Source organism: Protopterus annectens, chromosome 1.part1 (assembly GCF_019279795.1).
Source record: "Protopterus annectens isolate FY-2018-M chromosome 1.part1, PAN1.0, whole genome shotgun sequence".
Lineage (NCBI taxonomy): Eukaryota > Metazoa > Chordata > Ceratodontiformes > Protopteridae > Protopterus > Protopterus annectens.
Genome location: NC_056726.1, coordinates 1348346809 through 1348370685, shown reverse-complemented (window position 1 = coordinate 1348370685; position 23877 = coordinate 1348346809). Strand labels below are relative to the sequence as shown.

Below are 23877 nucleotides of genomic sequence, written 5' to 3'. Positions count from 1 at the left end.
GACCCCCTCCCCAAAACCATCTCATCCTATCTCTACACCTAGACTTTCTTTTCCTTTCCCTCCTATACACCTACTGCTTCTGCTGACACTAGCCAGAGCCATTCCTACTCTAAGCCTTCTGCCTCCCTCTTTTCCTTTATATAATCTTCTGTCTCATCTAACAACCTTACCTACCATCCAAACCTTCTATTTCTATACTTCTACCATGAGTTTAACAATTTTTTACCAATGTCACCATGTTATACAATGTTATCACTTCACTACTGTATTGTAATTCGTGCCATATTATTGTATGCTCTTATTCACTTATCTAATGTACTATCACTACCTGATATATTCTGTATTATATGTTCTTTTATGTAATTACATATGGACCTTTTCTCCCCGGGCCTCCACTGAAAATGGGCTCATCTCTGGCCCAGTGGACTTTTCCAGTAAACAAATGCAATAAATAAATAAACAAATAAATAAATAAATAAATAAATAAATAAATAAATCATCTGGAATTCACTGGGCATACTATATAATGTGCCAGTGTGGGAATTGTGGGCACTGTCTGAGTGGCACACTGACACATTATATATTAGATCCAGTGAATTCCAGACCACTTGACAGTTAATGGAGTGCAATCCCTTACTGTTAATATACTGTTGTCTCTGTTTGACAAGTACAGCCTTAATGGTGATGTATATCCAGCTGATGGCACCAAGTACTTCAGGGAAATGGGCTATGTCAAAGAACACCTGCAAAATGCTGTTTCTCAGTTCTCCTATATATATGGAAAGCACATATGCTCCTGTTTGTGCTGCAGCATGGCACTGGGAAACTGAATGTTAGAGCCTGTCTAGGAAACCATTCAACTTCTTTATTCATTTTCTCTCTTCAGGAGCCATTTCAGTCTGTAAATGGGAATATATACAAACGGTTAATGGCTGGTCACTGATATTTGCTGTATCCACAGTAAAGTTTCTCCCAGTCCACAGTCCAAAGTGAGCATAGACTGTGCAATACCTGACAGTTGATGGTGTAGGGCAGCTACATGTAGCTGGTCACAAGTATATATCTTGCATCTATATCATAACATCGATAGCTTAGGTTGCTGACTCTAAAATCATTGACACCTAAGCGTCGAAAGCTAAAAACAATGAACGGCCAAATCATCAAATTCTTTCCTAGGGAGAGAATTCACTTGGCTGTCCACAAACAAAATAAACAAACACACCCAAACATAGTGGAGGTCTGCGCCCTAGCACACACCCTCAACTAAATATAGCAACTCCGAAACTGTTCTACATTGGGGAAAGGGCAAAGCCCTGAGAATGGCCACACAAATTCTTTCCCAAGGAAAGAATTTAATGATGTGGCCATTCGCTATTTTAAGCATTCGATGCTTAGGTGTCGATGAATACTCCTTCGACAACCTAAGATGTCGACAAATCAATAGGGAACCTATACCTCTACCACACCATATTGCCCTGTATATACCTGCAAAACTGTCATGGCTGTGTGTTGGATGCTACCATATTTATGCATGTGGTCTATGCAGCATTCCCCCCACAATCCCATGTCTGGTCTCCACCACACACACATGAATTGCTACAACTATCTGCACCTACACCCTCTCTGATCCACTCAGAAGTTGTTGCATCATGTATAACCGATGAACCTGTCTGCATATTTCTGTTTACCCTCCTGGGTAAAAAAGTTTCAAACAACTTACATGGTAAGAGCATGGCCAGTGTCCCAATGCTTGTGTGCACTCTGGCCTTTGTAGGCATTCACCACAAAAGAGGGCAACAGTGGATGTGGCTTACTGTAAAGCATCGGAGAGTATGTCACATGCAATCCATGTGGTGCCCCGTCCCCCTACTACAATGGGAACACCTGGCCCTGTTCTTGATTTTGCAGAATGCCCTGATTTTGCCTCATATTTTCACCCTGTCCCTCATAAAATTTTTGATTTTCTGGTAATTCACCAAGTTTTCGACTCAGTGAGTAATATCAGTCATTACAATTTCATAGTTATTATTAAGAAAATGCACATTGATGCAAAATCTGCTGTTCTATTAACTTTTTATATGAATTAAAGCAAATTTAAAAATTGTCCCTGATTTTTGTCCTTTGATACGCCATTATTTTCTACTTTTTTCCAGAATTCATGAGCAGAGAAGTTGAAGGGTATGCCCATGGCCTATAACAGCTGGATTTATTTTCAGTACTCCTCCCTTTCATAGAAGTGTATGTGGCACCCCTCCCCCCAATATAAACACATTTAGGAAGTCAGTTCCCTTGAACATGACTTGCATCTCCTGTCTTCATTGAAGGTATTTCATTTTGTAATCAGTAAAGCACTGTAGAGATAGCCTTCAAAACTCAATATCAAAGCCTTTTGCAGCCCCCATCCCTCTCAGCAATCAGGTGATGGGCAACTTCCTGCAACAACAACAAAACAGCAGCAGTGTTACCCAATCATTTTTCCCATATGTCACTGTTTCCCTGGACACATTCAACTGTAGATGTAGATCTGTGCATCCTTTATGAAGTGTTCTCTGCAGTCTCCAATTCCTTCTTTTGGTAAGCATCACATTTTTCTACAGCAGAGAGTACTACAATGACTTTGGTTGTGTCTGTTGTGCAATTCAGAGGCTCGTAGCAATACAGTTATACTAATAAAAGCTAACTGTATCTGAATGAAATATTTCACTTAATGTATGCCAGAAAGAGGTTGCATAATGATAGCTTCTTTGAAAAAGTCACCAAAGCCCCATATAAGGGACTTCCCATCCACATTGCTTATCTTGAAGTAGTCATAGTTTGTGATACCATCAATCAGTCTGGCGTCACCTGACCTGATATAAATCTTAACAGCTCTCACAAGCAGAAAGACACCAGCATTTTATAAGTAGAAGATTACAAGGTTGAAAAAAACACTCACTCATATAAACTAAAAAAAAAAAACATTCCTTATTGTCTGTGACTTGTGAGTTGATCTGTGCCTAGCCCTTCTAACCAGATGCCAAACCCTGCTCTTTGTGACCTCCTTTTCCCCAAAAAATAAAATCCTCTGGAACTCTCAATATGGCTGCACACTTATCAGCAGCTTAATTTCAGCTCTCCCAGTGTGAAAAAAAAGAAACTGTTTTTTACTTGGAATACCTTCTCTTGCTTATTTTAAACAAGCTTATACTGTTTTTTTAACTGGTTGCTGCATTTTATAGTATCTGCACTTAAAAGTTTATCTGGTCGAAAATTAATCAAAAATCTGTGTTTGTTTGTTTAATTTAACTATTGAGGCTGCCCACTAAAGTGTGCTAGCCTGTGTAACTGATTTATTGCTGCCTTCTGTATTTCTGAGTGTTTTCTATCTAAAAACAAAAAAAAAAAAAATAATCCTTGTTTTCCTGCCTCTCCTCGACTAGTTTAGACCAGCTTACAGGCTTTGCTGTATTCTGGGCTGTGGTGTAGTTCCTGTGTTGTCCATTACCTTACTTGGATAAGAAGGAAGTTTCTTTGCTGACGAGTGGGAGTGGGGAGCATTGAGCAGCCTGTCTGTCCCTGAAGGAAGTGACCTCGGCACAAGAGCTGTACTAATTGGTTGTTTTGGACCATTTCTAGCTCTTTTCAAGTTCCCTGTTTAAAATCCGCATTAGCGCGGCTTTGCACGATTGTGTGCATAGCGCAGTGCCGGTTAAACAGGGTTAAACTTTTCCTGGCTCCGCCAAGTCTGCTCCTCAAATTACTCTTAGAATAACCAGTCTACTCGTTATATTATAAGCATAGCGCTTGTTCTCTAAGCTACTCTTCTAAGCAAGCACTCTCAAACTCAAGTAGCACTACATCCACCTACCACCCCAACCACTTACCTTAAAGGCACAACGCTCTCTTATAATATTCTAGCATGTCGAGTGGTAGATTGCTAGCATCTTCTTCTGCTCAGCTGGTTAATCTGGGAATCTTGAGACAATGCTATAACTGTCTCATGTACACAGACAACCCTCTTCTCCTCCCAACAAACACAAATGCATGTGAGGGATGCAACTATATAGCCAAACTGGAGGCTGAACTCCCTCAACTCAGGACTGGCAAGACCAGACAGGAGGAGAAGGTAACCACACACACAACAAACCCAGTCACACATAGACCTACCCCAACTGCAAATCAAACACATAATAACACAAAAACATACTTGGAGGCTCTATTAAAAAACTTACCAAAACAACAGAGGCTCCCAAAGCAGACACCCAAAAATCCACCACCTCAAAACATAACACATGCAACACATACTTCAATAAATCGGTGTGTCAATAAATCACAGCCCTTAAGGCCAAACACTATGCCTGATACACTAGTGATAGGTGACTCTATAGTCAGACACACTGACGTCCCACTTACCAGGCTGAGCAAGGAGAGGGTAACGGTAAGCTGCCTATCGGGGGCTAGGATCCGCCATATAACACACGCACTCAGGTCACTCAAAAGTACGTACAAATATGACTCCGTCATTGTCCATGCCAGCGTGAATGATCTGAGACGTACCTCCTTGGACTACATGAAAAGAGACATAGAGGAGCTCTCTGATTATGTAGCCCAGGCTGGTATGACCCTGACCCTGAGCAGCATCCTGCCCTCACCAAGAATGATGCCACAATACAAAGACAAGATGATCAGCTTTAATAATTGGCTCAATTACTGGTGTCATTTTAGGGGGATCCAACGTCTGTCTGCTTGGGATGACATGCTGGACAAGCCACGCTGCTTTGCAAGGGACGGCTTGCACCTGTCACCACTGGACTTCCGGATATTGGCTAAGGCTCTTGCCACCCCCATAGTGCCTTTTTTTAGGCAAGGCTCTCAAGACGAACCCGCCTCCTTAGAAAACAAAAATGGAATAAAATTAAGGGTAATGCTGCTCAACGCCAGAAGTCTAAATCTCAAGATGCAGGCTCTCGAAGCACTCCTCAGTATGGAGAACATCGATGTCTGCGCTGCAACCGAGACCTGGTTCAAGGCTCCTGAGAGCACCCCAGTGCTACCAGGCTTTACCTCGTATCATGCTTTTCGGCCCCAAAACCCAGGCCGAACCACAAAGGAAGGGGGAGTGTCCATATTCATCAAGGACACCAACACCTCTAGGTTAGTGGCAACTCATGAAGCATCGGAGACCATCCAGGTGCAGCTAACCATAGGCAAAACTGCTATACAACTGGTTGCATGTTACATACCACCCTCCCAATCTCAAGAACCCCACTCAGCCTTCCTGAAGACATTGGAAGATATGAATGTCTCACCAAATACCATCATATTGGAAGACTTCAACTACCCTAACATAGACTGGGTGCACTATGCTAGCCCTAACACCCTAGCCCAAAGGTTCCTGGAATTCATAAACTCAAATGCAATGGAACAACTGGTCACCTCTCCCACAAGGGGGGATAATATACTAGACCTGATCATCACAAACATGGGGACAAAATGCTCCACACCGGAAGTATTGCCCTCACTGGTGAGATCTGACCACAAACTAATCACCCTGGATATACATTTACCACCTCCACCCCCAGCACAAAAGACTACAGTCAGAAACTTCTCAAAAGCCGACTTTACACTTCTCAAGACTGAGATGGTATCATTTAAGCCCTCAGGGCCAATGGAAACCACATCCCACAATGCTGAATCCTACACAAATGCTTTCTACGGACATCTCCAAGAATGCATGGATCGTGCAATCCCAAATAAAACCAAGACCCTCTCCACCAAAGGAAAGCGTCCTGTCTGGTGGACCCCAGCCATAAACAAATTGTATAACAAAACAAGGAAGCTACTGCAAGACAGAGCAAAATCCCATAAAGGGAAGGCATCTCTGATCAGCACTAGTAGAAAGCTACGTTCTCTCATAAAAATATCCAAGGCCAACTTTGAGAGAAAAATCGCCAAGGACACTAAAGATAACCACAAGGCATTCTTCAGTTATGTTAGAAACCTGGGCGGAAACACTCAGATATGCTCAGAGTTAGTACACAACGACAAAAAATTTACCGAACCCACAGATATTGCCAACATTCTGGCAGACAGGTTCAGTGCAAATTTCTCCTCCATCACCTCCAAAAGAAGAAATACTCATCCCAGCTGAATGTAACCTCCCTGTCATCTCTGATGTCCAGGTGAGAACCGCCCTCAGAAAAGCAAAAAACACAGCATCTGTGGGACCTGATGGTATCCCCGGCTGCGTGATACATGAACTCCAAGAGGAATTAAACCCGCATATAAAAATGTTATTTAACCTTAGCCTTACTACAGGATATGTACCTGAACACTGGCGTACAGCAACAGTGGTACCACTTCACAAGGGAGGCTCCACTACAGACCCTGGGAACTACCGCCCCATAAGCTTGACCAGCCTGGTTTGCAAAGCTATGGAAAGAATTATTATGGAACTCATAAACAACAACATTGGGGACCTACAGACGCTTGATCCCACCCAGTTCGGCTTTGTAAAAGGTAGATCCTGCTATTTGAACCTGGTTGACTTTTTCGAAACAGTCACTAGAGCCATTGATGAGGGCAAGGCAGTCCATACAGCCTACCTGGACTTGGCTAAAGCCTTCGACACAATACTCCACTCGGGGATCATAGAAAAGCTAAACAGCTTAAAAGTAAATCCATATGTCACAAGATGGGTTGCAAACTGGCTAAAGAACAGAACTCACAAATTCAAGATTGCGGGAGCCATGTCAGACTCAAAGCCAGTCACAAGTGGTGTTCCACAGGGCTCTGTCCTGGGACCCCTCTTGTTCTGCATTTACTTCTCAGATGTAAAAGCAAACATGGGAGGGTTGTGGCTGACAAAGTTCGCAGATGACTGCAAACTGGGCGCCATAGTCGATACACCAGCTGACACATGCATCCTACAGAAAGGCCTTACCGAAACGGACAACTGGTGCCGGAATCACAGCCTTAAACTGAATGCCAAGAAATGTATAGTCATCACCTTTGGGAAAAATAAAATACCCACAAATTATCACATAGACAGTAACCCACTAAGTACCGAAAAAGTAATCAGAGACCTGGGGACCCAAGTTGATAGTGACCTCTCATTTGACACCCACGTTGCCAAAGTGGTTAGAAAGACTTTCTACCGTGCCCACCTTATCATGAAGGGGTTCACATCCAGATCAAAGGAGGTCATCGTGCCCCTATACTCCTCCCTTATCAGGCCCATGATTGAGTACAATGCCCCATTTGGTATGTACCTCACCCGGCACTTACAACAGCTGGAGAGACCCCAGAAGTACCTCACCAAGAGGATCAAGGGTTTCCAACATATGTCATATGCTGCCAGGCTAAAGAAACTCCAGCTCTATTCAGTAGCATACCGTCTGCTCAGAGGTGATCTGTGCCTGACATACAAGGCCATGTCCAACCAGGAATTGATGGACATGCTCCACCTCAAAAAATCAAAATCCATAAGAACCACGAGAGCCAAAGATTTAAACCTCAGTACAAACATGAATAGAACATGCTGGAGAGACAGATTCATAACTCAGAGGCTTCCCATACTCTGGAACAAAATCCCAGTCCATGTTAGGCAGAGCCCCTCACTGTCTCTCTTCAAGACAAATCTTGACGAGTGGATGGGAGATCGTAAGTTTACCCCGAGGGTCACCCCTGTATCGCTACTTAACAGAGGCACAGTAAACTAATTTTAATAAATAAGGGGGTCTTCAATGTGTCACTACTAGACAAAGGCACAGTACTCTAAATTTATTCTATACACCTTAGTACCACTACATGGGGTGGCGAAAGCCACATCTCTAGGGCTAGGTTTGCAAATGCCTCAGGGCAGATAGCCTAGTACTAAACTATGAAACTATGAAACTGAGATAGGGGCCAATAGCTCTATACATTTAGTAAATTCAGTTATTGTCTAGTAAGTGCACTGTCTGTATGCCTGCAAAGTAGAAACTTAGAGAGTTAGAAAGAAATTGAACTAGAAAAGGTGAAGAGAAAACAATGACTGGGAAGAATCTTGCAGCTTTCAGCAAAAAGCAGTTCAAGCTCCAGCTTTGGTGGCAGATGTGGCTTCCAGTTATCTAGAGGAAAAATCAACTGTGCTCAGGGTTCAGTAAAATAAATGAAACACTAAAGGAGTATACCGACTTAAATATTAAAATGCTGGAAAAATAGAAGAAGCTTTAAACAGCTATTTCAATGCATTGATAAAACTGCAAAAATCAGAGGCTGAAATGAAGAAAAGGCTGTCTGAGTACAAGACTGCTCAGGAAGAGCTGTTCCAAAAAATGGTAGAGTTAGAGGACAGAGCATGCAGGGAAAACCTGAGATTTTTACCTGTACTATAGAAACCAGAAGGGTCAGACTGTATTCATTTAAGGAAAGCACAAATAAGCAACCGGAGTGGTATTCCACAATCGGATTTGTTAACTGAAAGGGCACATCATGTATATGCTCAAAACATGACCAACAGAAAGCAGCCAAGACCTGTGTTGGCAAAGATGCAATCATACCAGCAGAAAGAGTTGATTCTGACAAAACTGTGGCAAAATGGCAAAGTATCAAACATTGGAGACAGTGGAGTATTTGTGGAAAATGATTATTCACTGTACACCAGGCAAAAGAGCAGCAAATGTATCCTAGCAGTCAGGGAATGTCAAGAGGCAGGTGTGATTTTCAAGACGTTGTATCCAACTAACTTCAGAATATTTTTCTGGAGGATCAAAGTCATTTTGTGATGCAGAACATTTAGTACAATTACTTAGGCAACAGAAAGTGAAAAGTGTTATTGTCAAGCGAAGGGAACCTATAACAAGAAAAATAACCAGAGATTATGTAGAGGTGTTAGAGATATTTCATAAATGTTATGAAAATCTGTATAAAGCAGAGAAATGGGGAAATCAGAAAAGAGCACAATGCTGAAATATTTATGGAAGACTTAAGTATTTCAAAGTTTGAGGTAAATGAGACAATTAACAGTTAAGATAGGAGGACATGAGATAAAAATGGTGACATAATGAAAGTGCAGGAACGTCTCCAGGAATAGGTGGTAAGTTTGGAAGCTAGGAGGGGAAGAAAGTGATAAAGATTTGGAAGATTTTGTTTGGCAGCATTTTAAATTTAGATGTAGCACCAACATCCTGGAAGAAAGTTGTGGTGGCTGTAATACCCCAAAGACAGTAATAACCTATCAGACCCAGCTTCATATTGGACAATTTCAATGTTAAATCATGATTTAAAAAAGTGCCTATGTCTGTAATAGTTAAAAGATGGCAAATATATTGTCAAAATGGATAGATATGGATTCATGTGGTTTTGTGAAAGGGAGGCAAACATACAACAACACATTGTTGGTGGGTCTTAATGCAGAGAAAGCATTCAACAGAATAAGCTGGGAAATTTGACAGTGTAAGCTGGGATTTTATGAGTAGAGCAATGGTAGCATTTGCCTTCTCTGATACAATAATAGGGTTAAGTAGAAGCAAAAATTAAAGTGGGAAGGTTCCTTTCTGACAAGCTGTGTCCAAATAGAAGAACCAGACAGCGGTGTCCTTTTTTCCCATTGTTGTTTGCATTATATTTAGAGTTTCATAGGTAGGTACTAGGCTATTGGCCCTAGGGCCTATATATATAAGCCTAGCCAAAAAGGTACCCTGGCATTCGCCACCCAAGAAAATTATTTTCCTGTGCCCCTGTCGAGCAGAGCCACAGAAGTGATCCCCGGAGTAAATTTCCTATCTCCCATCCAGTCATCAAGATTTTTCTTGAAGAGTGCTAATGAGGAGCTTTGTTTGATATAGATAGGTAGTTTGTTCCAGTGTATGGGAAGTCTCTGGGACAGGAATCTATCCCTCCAGCATGTTCTTTTTATTGTGGCGACAAGGTTTATGTCCCTAGAGCTTGTAGCTCGGAGGGATTGGGATTTCCTTAAGTGGAGCATGTCCAACAGCTCTGGGTTTGACATAGCTTTGTATGTTAGGTAGAGATCACATCTGAGTAGGTGATGTGCAACTGAGTAAAGCTGGAGTTTTTTGAGACGGTCTGTTTCAGGCCAGTAATCCTCTTTGTGAGGTATTTCTGCGACCTTTCTAGTTGTTGTAGATGTCTTGTGAGGTACATACCAGAAGGGGCGTTGTACTCTATAATGGGTCTAATGAGTGATAAGTAGAGGGGAACAATGACCTCTTTTTTCTGGATGAGAAACCTTTTGTGATGAGGTGTGCCATGTAGAAGGATTTCCTGACTACTGTGGCAATGTGATTATCAAAGGAGAGACTACTGTCCACCTAGAATAATGTTTTGGAGGAAGAGTGAGGTTTAATGGAATGGAGTAATCAATCAATATCTGAAAGGTTGAATTGAAGATAAATATATGAAAGAATATATGTGATGTAGAATGTTTGCAACTGGCTATATGTTAATATGGTTTGACTTCTTTCATATAAATGTATGTTTGATGTATCTTAAGTGCTAATTAAATAAAGCTGTTAAAAATAAAAAAAGAAATATGAAAAACTCCTCCTTTAATACCCATATAAAAACCTTGCTCTGCAACAAAATATGAGCAAATTTGAATTCAGGGATAAATTCATCACCCGGTGAGACAAGCTTCTCAGTAATGATTTCCTCACCATTGATTGGATTTGATTCTGCCATGCTCTTGACCTAGGCAGACTCTCCTTACCAGTATATTACTTCAGTTAAAAGATAAATATTTCTCTGTTAGCTTTCATAGTAACAAATGCTCAGAGAAACCTTGGTTTGCCAGAGACCTAGTTGCTGTACTCAAAACTTGCTATGCAATCTGGGCCACATGGAAAAAAAGCTAGTCACCCAAACAAATGGCAGCAATATAGTCAGCTTAGAAATTATGCCAAAAAATGCCATCTGGAAATATAATACTGTATACTACAAAAGAAACTCGAGCAACTAGAACCCCGTCCAAACCTAAATTACAATGGAAGGAGATCAACAAACCCATGAAGTCTACCAAAAAAATAACAAAATCCTCCAACCTGTCTTCCTTAATTCACTAGCTAATTATTTCTTCTCTGCCTCCTATTGCACCCGCCCAGTCACCCACCTACCCAGCTTTTCTTCCAATCAACCAACTGAACTTTAAATCATTTTATACAAAATACTCCATTAAGACAGAAGAAAAACTCCTTGAATCATTAACCAACAATGATAGCAGCAACACGGCCAGTATCTTGTCATTGTTTTTCTTTATTTTGTTTTATTTTATTTTATTCATTTGTTGATTGAGTAAAGCAGGTCTCACTTCAGAGGCAAACCAGTAGCATTTTCAGGTTAAGTAAGTTACTCTGAGTCACACAGTAGGCAGGTGGAATCTCAGGGAATCAAACCCTGGACTGCAGCATGAAGCTAATTAACAGCCTCTGCATGACCCTAAAAGCATTATTTGTCTTCAGGTCTGTGAAGTGGTAGCGTTGTCGCCTCACAGCAAGAGGTTCTCGGGTTCGATTCTCGGCTGGAGTGGCTTCGTTGCAGAGTCTGCCTTTCCTCCTGCATTCATGTGGGTTTCTTCTGGGTGCTCCGGTTTCCTCCCATGTTCAAAGACATGTATCTGTAGCATTTCTCCCAGGGCCTCTGCTGCAAATTGGCTTCATTCCATGTCAGACTTACCCCAGCTAACAAATGTTAAATAAATACATTTACCATCTCATGCTTCAACATCTACTTGTCCAACAGAAAATTCAAGTCAAAACTAGATGTAATCATGCTTTAGCCCTCTCTGTTCACTTGGGATCCCTTCAAGGAGATATATTTGTACCCCTCTTGTTTACCATCTTTGCAAGTAATCTGCTTCACTGCTCATTGCAAGCAACATTTTGCTCTATGTTGATGGTATTGTTTTATTTAGATCTTCCCTTTATACCATACCATCCAGCTTGAACTCCAGTCTGATACTAATAAATGTTCTGGGGTTCAAAAGAAAAAAATCGCAACAAATAAAAGACTCTTAAAACAAAAGGCAAATAAGCATTTAATGTAGATTTTTTCAGCATTTTGTCTTCAAAAAATATGGGAATTCATCAGAATCTAACAAAGGAAACATTTTGTCAATAACATTTTGACTCCCAGAGTGTTACTCTCTGGTTTGGTAACATTTTCACCACTGTTCTTGGATTACAAATAAATGTTCACATAGAAAATCTACATTTGTTTAATTGCACAAAGACAAAATGTACATTTTGTTATCATTGACAGACTCATATGTATACCAAGCACTGCCTCTCCAAAGAGAAGCTATCCACCCTGAAATGTTTAATCATAATTTAGATTTGGAACTCCTATTTCTAACATTCCTCTACAAATTCCTGAATAGCAACCCAGTCCCACCTCTCCCCAAAAATTAACATCCCCAAGAACCATCTACCTTTTCCATTTCCTTTCAAACAATGTAGCTATCCTTTATCCACCTGCGACCTCCCTCACCACCTCTGTCCATTGCTTTTGCATAGTTTCCCAAAACCATGGGATACATTTCCTCCTTACATTTGAGCCTCTTTTTGACTTTAGAATGAAACTTTTCTCGCATCTTCAAGAGAGAGATACACACACATGCTCTTGTTTACTTCTATTCATATAATTTAATGACCTCATCCTATTCCCATTACCTAGGTCCATAGTTAACCCCAAGTTATGGTGCAATGTATCCTCAAGAAATTTGAATCAGCTCCACTCCAAGTGCAGATTGAAACCTCTCTCATACCTGGAAGGAGACATATGTTGCTACCAGTACATTCCTATCATATAAGCATTTCACCCTATCTCCACCAATCAGTTCCATTTGTCTGTCATTATACTGCCTGTATTTTAGTGGATGCTCATTCAGTAAGTGAAGTCAGAGTCTTCCTAAAATCAGTGAGTCAGCACTGTTATCTTAGCACTATATGAATGCTGAAACACTCATGTGCAATCTGAGATCGACTTCAGATTGTTTAATTTATGTAAATACTCTATAGCGCTCATTGGTTGGTAAATCACTACTTAGTTACATATTCATTTCTATAATGCTCATTAGTTGGTAAATCACTAGTTAGTTACATGTTAGCCAACTGTTCTGTGTAATATGTATGCACAAACCAATTCCACTGATTAGTAAATGAGCATGTTTCAAGTGGGCATTTCTGCATTAACAGTTTATTTATTTTTGCACTGGATACGCTTCTAGCTGAGCAGTGGCCAAAACTATAAAAAAAAAAAAAAGAAAAAAAAAACAAATACACATTTATAAGTTTCAGAAATGAAAGGACAGGGAGAGGGAGGGAGAGAGACAGAGAGAGAGAGAGAGAGAGAGAGAGAGGGGAGGGGGGGGGGAGAAATAGCTGTTATGGCACCATCTACTGGTTATATGCTGAAGTACAGTATGCATTAATTCATACATTTATTCATTCCAAAGTGTAAGAAACTGTATTTGCAAGAAATGTTCATATAGTTTAAATTAATTGTTTCCGCTGGCTTTAAAACAAGAAGGACAGATGTGCTACAGCACATTACAGTAACTTGAAAGTATGAGTTTAAATGATTTGCATGTGAGTTATTCAAGAGATAAGCTGCAGTTAATTGTCAGTTTTAGATTACCGCTAACTCAGCAGTCACACCAAGCTTCATTTTGTAAATGATAATGCCTCAATGCTGCTGCGAGTGTTATGTGCAACTTAACTATAATCATGTTTATTTTCTTTCCCTATATAGATGCAACTTACCTCCTATATCTGAAAAATATGCAAATGATGTTGGGCTGAAAACAGACATTGTGACAATCAATCCAAGCATAATATATGAAAGGTATGCTTAATGGGTCTCTTAGTGCCTTATATACAAATAATAATCAGTTACTATATATTAAATCTCAGTGCTGGATATGAAAATTTGTGTTTCTCTTCTTTTTCTGTTTTTATTCTAGTGAAGCATTTACCTTGAAATATCAACATTAACTGGGTATATAGGCCATTACAGCTTTACAGTGGTGGGACTTATGTGATAAGTTTGTCTTGAACTTGGCAATTTTATTGTAATATGTCTCTAGTTTGTATTTGTTAGTTTTGGTCAAGGTGGTGATGAATAGGTATGATAAGAATATTTTAGTTTAGAGGCTGTTTTAGGAGTAAGGAACATTAATTTAGTTTTGTTTAGGTTCAGGAAAACCAGTGAGTTGTCTGGCCAAGATTCTGTTGTAGAGAAAGAGAGTTGTGTGAGTACTTGCACTTAGGAGAGGTTTGGGGCAGAACTGATAAGCATAGAGTTATCTGCATATTGGACAATAGATGCCAGGTTTGTTGCAGTATGGAGTTTATTTGTAAATATGTTGACGAGAGATGGACCCAATATTGATCCTTGTGGGACATGTACTATAAATGGGAGAGGTGAAGAGAGTTCTTGTTGCCATTTCATGGCTTGTTGTCTACTTTTTAAGTAGTTGTGGCACCAGGACAGGGATGTATGAAACTGAAAAATGTAGACAGCAGTTTGTGATGGGAAACTGTGTCAAAGACTTTAGAGAGATCAGTGAATAGGGTAGAAACTAAAATGCCTTCATTTCTGTTATGGTTGATTGTACTGCGGAAGCTGATGAGGGTGGAAGTTGTACTTTAACTGGGGTGGAATCCATGTTGAGTTGTAGAAAGCAGGTTGTTACTAGAGAGGTGGTTCAACAGTTTGGTATAGTTACATTTTTTTATTATTTTAGATGATTATTTTGGAATTTAAAATAGTGAGTCTGTTTATCATTTTGATTGGCTAGGTTTCTAATGAGTCTAAAGTAGTGGTAAGTGTACAGAGATTTTTTTAGTGTACCAGTGTTTCTATGCTTTGTGCCTCTATTTAATTAGTTGCTTAGTTTCTTTTGTTAGCTGTGGTGCTGGAACTCATTTTACCCTCTTGGTATGAATTGGTACCATTTCATTTAACATGTTTAAAAAGGTTTTGTTAAAGCGTGATACTGCATCATCTACAGGCAAGGTTTTGAGAATATGCCAATTACTGAGTGAGGAGATGAAGGCATCTATGTTAAAGTTTGTCAGGTTGTATACTTGGTTATATGTTATTGTCTTGTTAAGAGATTGGTGTTGCCCTAGTATAAAACAGCAGGCAAGTGGTCACTAATGCTGTCAGGATGGGTTCCTGCTAGATTTATAGTCAAGGGTTTGTTAGTTAGGATTCAGGGCAGCATATCAAGATACCGTGGATCTCAAACAGAAAAAAACTAAGATCCACCATTATTTTATGCTCACTAAGCAGAGCTTCTGCTGTTTACTGAGTGTTTGTGTCTTTCGGCTTTTCCCGGTTAGGGGTCGCCACAGCGGAACTCCGGTCCGCTAATGATTGGTACTGGATTTTTACGTACCGGGTTACCAGCCCTGACGCACAACCTTCAACGAAGGCATGCCCCATTCACGTATGCCTCCACACAGAAAACGCTCTAGCTGAGAATCGAATGGAACAACGTCTTGCTATGAAGCGACAACGCTACCGCAGCACCACCACCACACTGCTGTTTACTGAGTGTAAAATGTAAAAAAAAAAAAAAAGTGTTTGTGTATTTATGTCTCTGTGTATGCAAGTGCATGTGTGCATGTCAGTAAAAGTGAGCTCGAATGAGCCATTATTTTACATTCACTAAGCAGCACCTTTGCTATTTAGCGAGTGTAAAAATAAAATATAATAAACAGAAAAAAGTGTATACGTGTGTCTGTATATCTACATGTGTGAGTGAATGCATGCATGGAAGCAGAAGAGACTCTGTGTGTGAATATGTGTGTGTGTGTGTGTGTGTGTGTGTGTGTGTGTGTGTGTGTGTGTGTGTGTGTGTGTGTGAAATCAGAAGAGACTATGTATGTGTGTATAAGGGAGAGAGTGAACAGTGAGATTAATTGAGCCATTATCTTACACACACTAAGCAGCATTTTTGCTGTTTAGCAAATGTAAAGTAAAACAGAAAAGAAACTTAAAATAACAAAGTCTGTGTGTGTATATGTCTGTGATTGAGAGTGTATGCATGTATGAAAGCAGAAGAGGCTGTGTGAGTGAAACAGAGACAGTGTGAAGAGTGAGAGAGATCCCTGGCAGTAGCAGAAGAAGCAGTTACGAGGACTGCATACACATACCTCTCAACTGTACAGATTTTTGCTGAGTGTCCAATGATTTTTGCCTCATATTTTTGGTATGTTCCTCAAAAAATTTGGTTTTCTGGTAAACTGCTGGTAAAGCATTGAGAATTGAAGTCAGAAAATAATGACAGGCATTTGAATTTCATTCCCTTCAGAAAAATGCATGCTAGTGCAAAACCTGTTATTCTATCAAATGTCTTTGTTTGTAAAGCAATATTTAATTGTCCCTATTTTTGGGCCTTTGCTCCACCATTATTTATGACTTTGTCCAGATTTCGTGTCCCAAGAGGTTGAGAAGTGTGCCTCTCGACCTCTTACCTAAACATAAGTTTTTATATTTTTCCCAAACACCTTTATTGAATTATCACTTGTGACATAAGCAAATTTACATTCATACGAAAGTAATCATACTATAGTAACATAATAAACATTATAATTCACATATGTTGCTAGATATCATATAACCTAAGCAATATTACATAAATTATTCAATTCCTGCTTTTTTTTAAACAAGAAACATCTTAATTAAACCATCACTTACTACACATTCATACATTTATATAAATGAAAACAAAGACGTGTTTTATTTTTTATATATTTTTGATGTAAAATGCTTCCTCCAACACCATTAACATATACTACAGCAAGTTTGAAACATTAGGAGGAGTTACTGTTTTACATCAAAAATATATAAAAAAATAGTATAGTACTTAAAAAAATAAGTAAGTAAAATACAACAATGTTACAGAGAGCCCATTCTCTAAGTGCAATAATGCCCTCCAGGGTGTGTGTTAATGTGTAATTAATGCCTTTCCAGAGGTGTAGAGGAGGTCTATATAATATATTCGAAATTCCAAAATATCGAACACCATATGTTCGAACTTGGAATTTTGAATATTGATAACATCGAACGCTCAGAATAGCAGATTTTTTCACAGGGAAATAATTTGCTGTTCCGAGAAACATACACACAACACAAGCACACCAAAATAAATAAACCACACACATACAGTTAACAAAACCCAACCTTACACTAAACCATACATACATAACTAACTATCCACTTACCTTAACCCGCACCATAACCCTAAGGTCCATAACTTTCGCACACATACCCTACGAAACTATACACAAACTAATTAATACACACACATACATTTAACAAAACCCAACCCTACACTACACCATACATACATTACTAACTATCCACTTACCTTAACCCGCACCCTAACCCTAAGGTCCATAACTCTCACACCACAGTGGAGGAAATAGTGAAGCCACAGAATGGCCCACCAAAATCTTGCCCTAGGTAAGATTTCGATGTTCTGGGGCTTCGCTATTTTCATTCTTCGATGCTGTGGGTTTGATATTATAACTTTTGAAATTATAATATAGACCTGGTGTAGAGGCCCTCTGCCTATGGCATCAGGCCTCATAACACACTTGAACGGGCGTTAATTTTACATTAACACACACCCTGTTGGGCATTATTGCTTGCTTAGCTAGGCTGTATTAAAAGTTCCAATTTCTCAGGATGGTTAATGTCCCATTTAAGTGTGCATACTAGTTAGAGAGCCCAAAATCACATGAAAAGTATCCTATTCATATACTGAAATCTCTGCCATGGTGTACATATATTTAAGGTAGATGCAGTAATTCTTATATAACAGTTTAGAAAAAGACATACCCTGTATTCAGAGTTAGGCAGCCCTTGTCTCTCCTAATGAATGTCAACCTTGTGGTCCTGATTCTACTGCTTCTGGGCATTTTATTTTCAGGAGTGAAGTTATACATGTTTGAATGAGCAGGAGGGTCTGTCTGCTGGTCAGGAAGGACTAACTGGATTGTGTACTGTAATCAGAGTTATGCAGCCCATGTCTGTCCTTATGAATGGTATAATTCAGTTATTTTTTAAACAAATATCCAGCAAACAAAACTATTATTTATGTGTTTGTTTGTTCATTCATCAACAAGGAAGATTAATTTGGATATGGTCCATTTTAAACCAATACACTATGAGAAAAGCTCTATCAGCAAATATTTACACGTGATTTTTTTTATTTATTAAGTTACTTACTTAAACTGAGTTGCTTAGACACAAATGCCAGTTTCAGCTGTTAAATTAAAATGTCAGTAAAACAACATTTATAAGTGTATATTACAATAGGTACAGGAAGGTTAGTAAGATTAATTTAAAATTTTAAAGAGCTCGATTACTTAATTAATATAGATTGCAATTAATTATTTTTATAAGTGTAAACCATATTCTCTTCAGTGCTGGTCCCCATTAAAGAAATGCTTTTCAAGTAATCTATAGAATAGTGTAGAATATGTAGGTTGAAGGAAATGGCAAAGGATAATCTCAAATAATGAATGAGACAAGAAGGGACAGTCATTGAAATAAACAACTTTATATAACAGTAATGAAGAAGATAATCCGGCTCTAACTTTAATCTGTAAAATACTTGCTTTATCAAAGTTTGAATAGCGATGTTGAAACCTAGATTAGTTAACTATAAATCAACATACTTTGAGTAGTGTTTGAAGTTTGTGGCAATTGATGGAAGACCTTGCTGAAATAAATGACAGGTCGAAGACAATCCTTACCTATCATGTTTCTTGCTTCAGGTGTTTACAAGTGAGCGGTTCTAAGACAGGTGCCTAGATATTTTTATTTTTCAATCAAGTGCTAACATAATTAAGATGTGAGTAGAAAATATGATATTGATCGGGATGAAACCATATAAATGTAAATTGGTAAACAGACGATAAAACAAACCAGTCCCTAGAAACTTGATATAAACATTTATTGTATCTAATTCTATGCCTTTAATTTTACATTTAATAGTAATTGCAGTGTAATAAACCAAGAATGAACAAGTTTAAGATGGCATTCTGATATGAAGCCTATGACAATAACTATATTATATTATATTATTTATTTATTTATTTACATTTGTTTACTGGGAAAGTCTGACTGGACACGAGTCCTTTTTCAGCGGAGGCTCGGGGAGAAAAGCTCCACAGAAAGTTACATATAGATAACATGGTATATAGTCTAGACAGTATCATTTTACAGTGATAAAAGATGTTAGCATGACAAATACAATGAAAGATTTGTTAAGGTTTAAGTATATGCATATACAGAACAGAATACAAAAATACTAGGTAAAGGAATGCCTAGAAAACACTTTATCTGACACTAGAGTTATGATCAAAGAGAAATGAAAAATTTGTTGGTAAGACCTGGGGTTTTGGCAAGGACAGCATAAACAATACTGAAGTTGTTGGAAAACAGTGATCAGAAGAATAAAAGAGGACTAAGTACAGATCCCTGTGAAATTCTAAAATTAATTTGTTGAGAGACAGATAAAGAGTTCTGTACTGTGACTCTGAAATGAATGCTGACAAAGATAACTGCATCCATTCAAGACAAGGAGGTAAATGCCAACAACAAACTAGCTGTTTTAAATGACAAGCCCTAAGATTCAATAAGAATCATGTAGGTTTCACACTAAGCCTGCATAATTTAAGCATGTTATTACAATGAACAGCAGTGCTAATCAAATATATATGCTGCCTGTCATTATTACGCAGTTGCAACCACCTTTTCTGGCCAGCGCTAGTGTTCATGGTCATGGAAAGGTGCTTGCAAGCATGAGTATAGAATGTAAACAAAATGGCTGACCTGTAGATGAAACTCAGATGCAAGCACGCTCTGTAGCCCAGAAATATTTAAGGGCAAATACAGTGAAAGATTAGTGAAGGAGGGGAAATGAAATGGGTGAATTGTACACAAGTGTTTGTTTTATAATGTATAATTAATTTACACGGAAGGGGAAGTGGATAAAGTGTACTCATGTATATTACAAGCAAATATATGCTGAAGTGTGAAAGAAACATTTCTGACATAATTAGTGTCAAAGACAATAGCTGAGTTATGTACATAAATACAAATGGACATCCTAACAAAGGATGTGATATGGATATAAAGCTGCAGTGTAACAAATACGAGTGGAAATGTCATATAAATGTTAATAAAATGCTGAGTTGAGATAGCAGCAAGAATACAAGATAAATTATGGGACTGCACTTATTGCATATAAGATATATATATATATATATATATATATATATATATATATATATATATATATATATATATATATTTATATATATAAATATATATATATAAGGAATTTATGTATGCAAGTCAATACCACTACTGTATTCTCCACCTCAGCATGTTTACACAAGAAGAAAAGGACCTTACAGCTGTAATGTGAATCATATCAGAAATGGATATGTTTTTGCAAAGAAATGTCAGTGACACTCACAGGAAGGGGGTTTAGCATCTACAAACGTAATAGATAAGCAAATGTTGTATAGTCATGGAAATGCTAAATGGTAATGTAATAACACACAACATATATAAGTGACAAATGAGAACATAGGTTGGATAATGTGTCATAATTTCAAGTTTTCCATTGCTGATTTGCAAACTTCTCCAACATCATTATACTGGGTATGCTGACAATCATTTACAGATCACAGTAACATAAAAGCAATTCAACAGCAGCAGCACACAGGAAAGCACTGTAACAGAGGATCGGTCACAGTTTCTAATGATCTGGCAGAGTGTCATGCAGTAAAAAACATTTATGTAATCCTCATCTGCTGTATAGTGTGACAAAAACAATTGCAGTAATAAAGAAATGTCTGGATGAAGAAATGCAATATAGAACAAAATTATCTTAGGAATAGATAAGCCTGTGAGCAATGAATGAGAAAATAAACATTAGCATCATGTCATTTTTGAATACAAGCTAGGACAGATATCAGAGATATGCATAACAATCATGGGCACCACAGAAAAATGCATCTTGGTCACGTCATGCAGACCATCCTTAAGAAGGGCTTAAATAACTTTCCTATCATAAGGGGTATGGATGCCCAGCTGTATAGGACGAGGCATGTAAAAGGAGGCTGTCTGAGTGTACCATAACTATTGTCTGTGTGTAATCCATTGCCGTCTGACAGACAGCTATTTTCAGATTCACACACCTGCCTATTCTAGTAAGCTCTCACCAAATCTCTGTATTGACTGCAAGTGCACAAATAACTGAACTGAATGTGCACATTAAGAAAGGAGTTATGAATATAATGTGAACAATCAAGTCTAGTCAGACTGCTTGAAAAGGAGCAACACATGTTACTGTACACAAATCAGCGAGCAGTACAATATCAATGCTATTTTAATAAAGAATCTGTTTCCATTGTGTAGTGCACACATTCTCCCTGAATTAAACCACAGACTATCTGAGTAGATATGCTATACACGTGAGTAATCAGTGCATGTGCCACAGGAGCAGTCACAGCAAGACATGCCCCAAATAACGATTTCACTGCCGTGCTATCACAACCTCTGATAATATATCATTGTCCAACATAAAAATGAGTAGGAATAACTAGATACAATTGTGGTTATGTAACATCAGTGCCATGGGAATAACTAGATACAATGGTGGTTATTTAACGTCAGTGCAGTGGGAATAACTAGATACAATGGTGGTTATGTAACATCATTGCAATGGGAATAACTAGATATAATGGTGGTTAAGTAACGTCAGTACAATGGGAATAACAAGATACAATGGTGGTTATGTAACGTCAGTACAATGGGAATAACTAGATACAATGGTGGTTATGTAACATCAGTGCAATGGGAATAACTCGATATAATGGTGGTTATGTAACATCAGTGCAATGGAAATAACTAGATACAATGGTGGTTATGTAACATCAGTGCAATGGAAATAACTAGATACAATGGTTATGTAAAGTCAGTGCAATGGGAATAACTAGATACAATGATGGTTATATAACGTCAGTGCAGTGGGAATAACTAGATACAGTGGTGGCTATGTAACATCAGTGCAATGGGAATAACTAGATACAATGGTGGTTATGTGACATCAGTGCAATGGGAATAACTAGATTAAATGGTGGTTATGTAACATCAGTGCAATGGGAATAACTAGATACAGTGGTGGTTATGTAACATCAGTGCAATGGGAATAACTAGATACAATGGTGGTTATGTAACATCAGTGCAATGGTAATAAAACAAACCATGCTGGAGGGCTAGGTTCCTGACACAGAGACTCACCAGACTCTGGAATAGACTCCCCATACATGTCAAGCAGAGTGCCTCTTTGGCCGTCTTCAAAAGGAACCTTGATTGGATGGGAGAAAGGAAATTCACCGTGGTGATCACGTCAGTCACCCTGCTAGACAGGGGTCCAGAGAAGTGAATAGTGTGGGAAGAAATAGCCAGGGAATTGTTATAGCTGGGCTTGTATAGGCCCTAGGGCTGATAGCCTAGTACCAACCTATGAACTATAACTAGATACAATGGTGGTTATGTAACAGTGCAATGGGAATAACTATATAGAATGGTGTTTTTTTTAACGTAGTGCAATTGGAATAACTAGATACAATGGTGGTTATGTAACATCAGTACAATGGGAATAACTAGATACAGTGGTGGTTAAGTAATGGCAGTGCAGTGGGAATAACTAGATACAATGGAGGTTATGTAACATCAGTGCAATGGGAATAACTAAATGCAATGGTGGTTATGTAACATCAGTGCAATGGGAATAACTATATACAATGGTGGTTATGTAATGTCAGTGCAATGGGAATAACTAGATATAATGGTGGTTATGCAACGTCAGTGCAATGGGAATAACTAGATACAATGGTGGTTATGTAACGTCAGTGCAATGGGAATAACTAGCTAGAATGGTGGTTATGTAATGTCAGTGCAATGGGAATAACTAGATACAATGGTGGTTATGTAATGTCAGAGCACTGGGAGTAACTAGATACAATGGTGGTTATGTAATGTCAGTGCAATGGGAACAGCTAGATACAATGGTGGTTATGTAACATTAGTGCAATGGGAATAACTAGATAAAATGGTGGTTATGTAATGTCAGTGCAATGGGAATAACTAGATAAAATGGTGGTTATGTAATGCAAGTGCAATGGCAATAACTAGATACAATGATGGTTATGTAACATCAGTGCAATGGGAATAAATTGATACAATGGTGGTTATGTAACATCAGTACAATGGGAATAACTAGATACAACAGTGGTTATGTAAAATTAGTGCAATGGGAAAATCTAGATACAATGGTGGTTATGTAATGTCACTGCAATGGGAATAACTAGATAAAATGGTGGTTATGTAGCATCAGTGCAATGGGAATAATTGGATACAATGGTGGTTATGTAACATCAGTGCAATGGGAATAACTAGATACAATGGTGGTTATGTAAAATTAGTGCAATGGGAATAACTAGATACAATGGTGGTTATGTAATGTCACTGCAATGGGAATAACTAGATACAATGGTGGTTATGTAGCATCAGTGCAATGGGAATAACTAGATACAATGGTCGGTATGTAACATCATTGCAATGGGAATAACTAGATACAATGGTGGTTATGTAACGTCAGTACAATGGGAATAACTAGATGCAATGCTGGTTATGTAACATCAGTGCAATGGGAATAACTAGATACAGTGGTGGTTATGTAACGTCAATGCAATGGGAATAACTAGATGCAGTGGTGGTTATGTAACATCAGTGCAATGGGAATAAATGGATACAATGGTGGTTATGTAACATCAGTGCAATGGGAATAACTAGATACAA

At 38.6% G+C, this 23877-nt stretch overlaps 1 protein-coding gene across 1 annotated transcript in view; it reads left to right on the top strand.

Annotated features, from left to right (window-relative positions):
• The window catches only part of ST8SIA5 (ST8 alpha-N-acetyl-neuraminide alpha-2,8-sialyltransferase 5), a 156898-nt gene that overhangs the window by 81079 nt on the left and 51942 nt on the right, over nt 1–23877 (top strand). The window contains exon 5 of the mRNA XM_044089004.1: nt 13732–13824. Within this exon, the coding sequence (XP_043944939.1) occupies nt 13732–13824 (93 nt within the window). The remainder of the gene's footprint in view (nt 1–13731; nt 13825–23877) is intronic.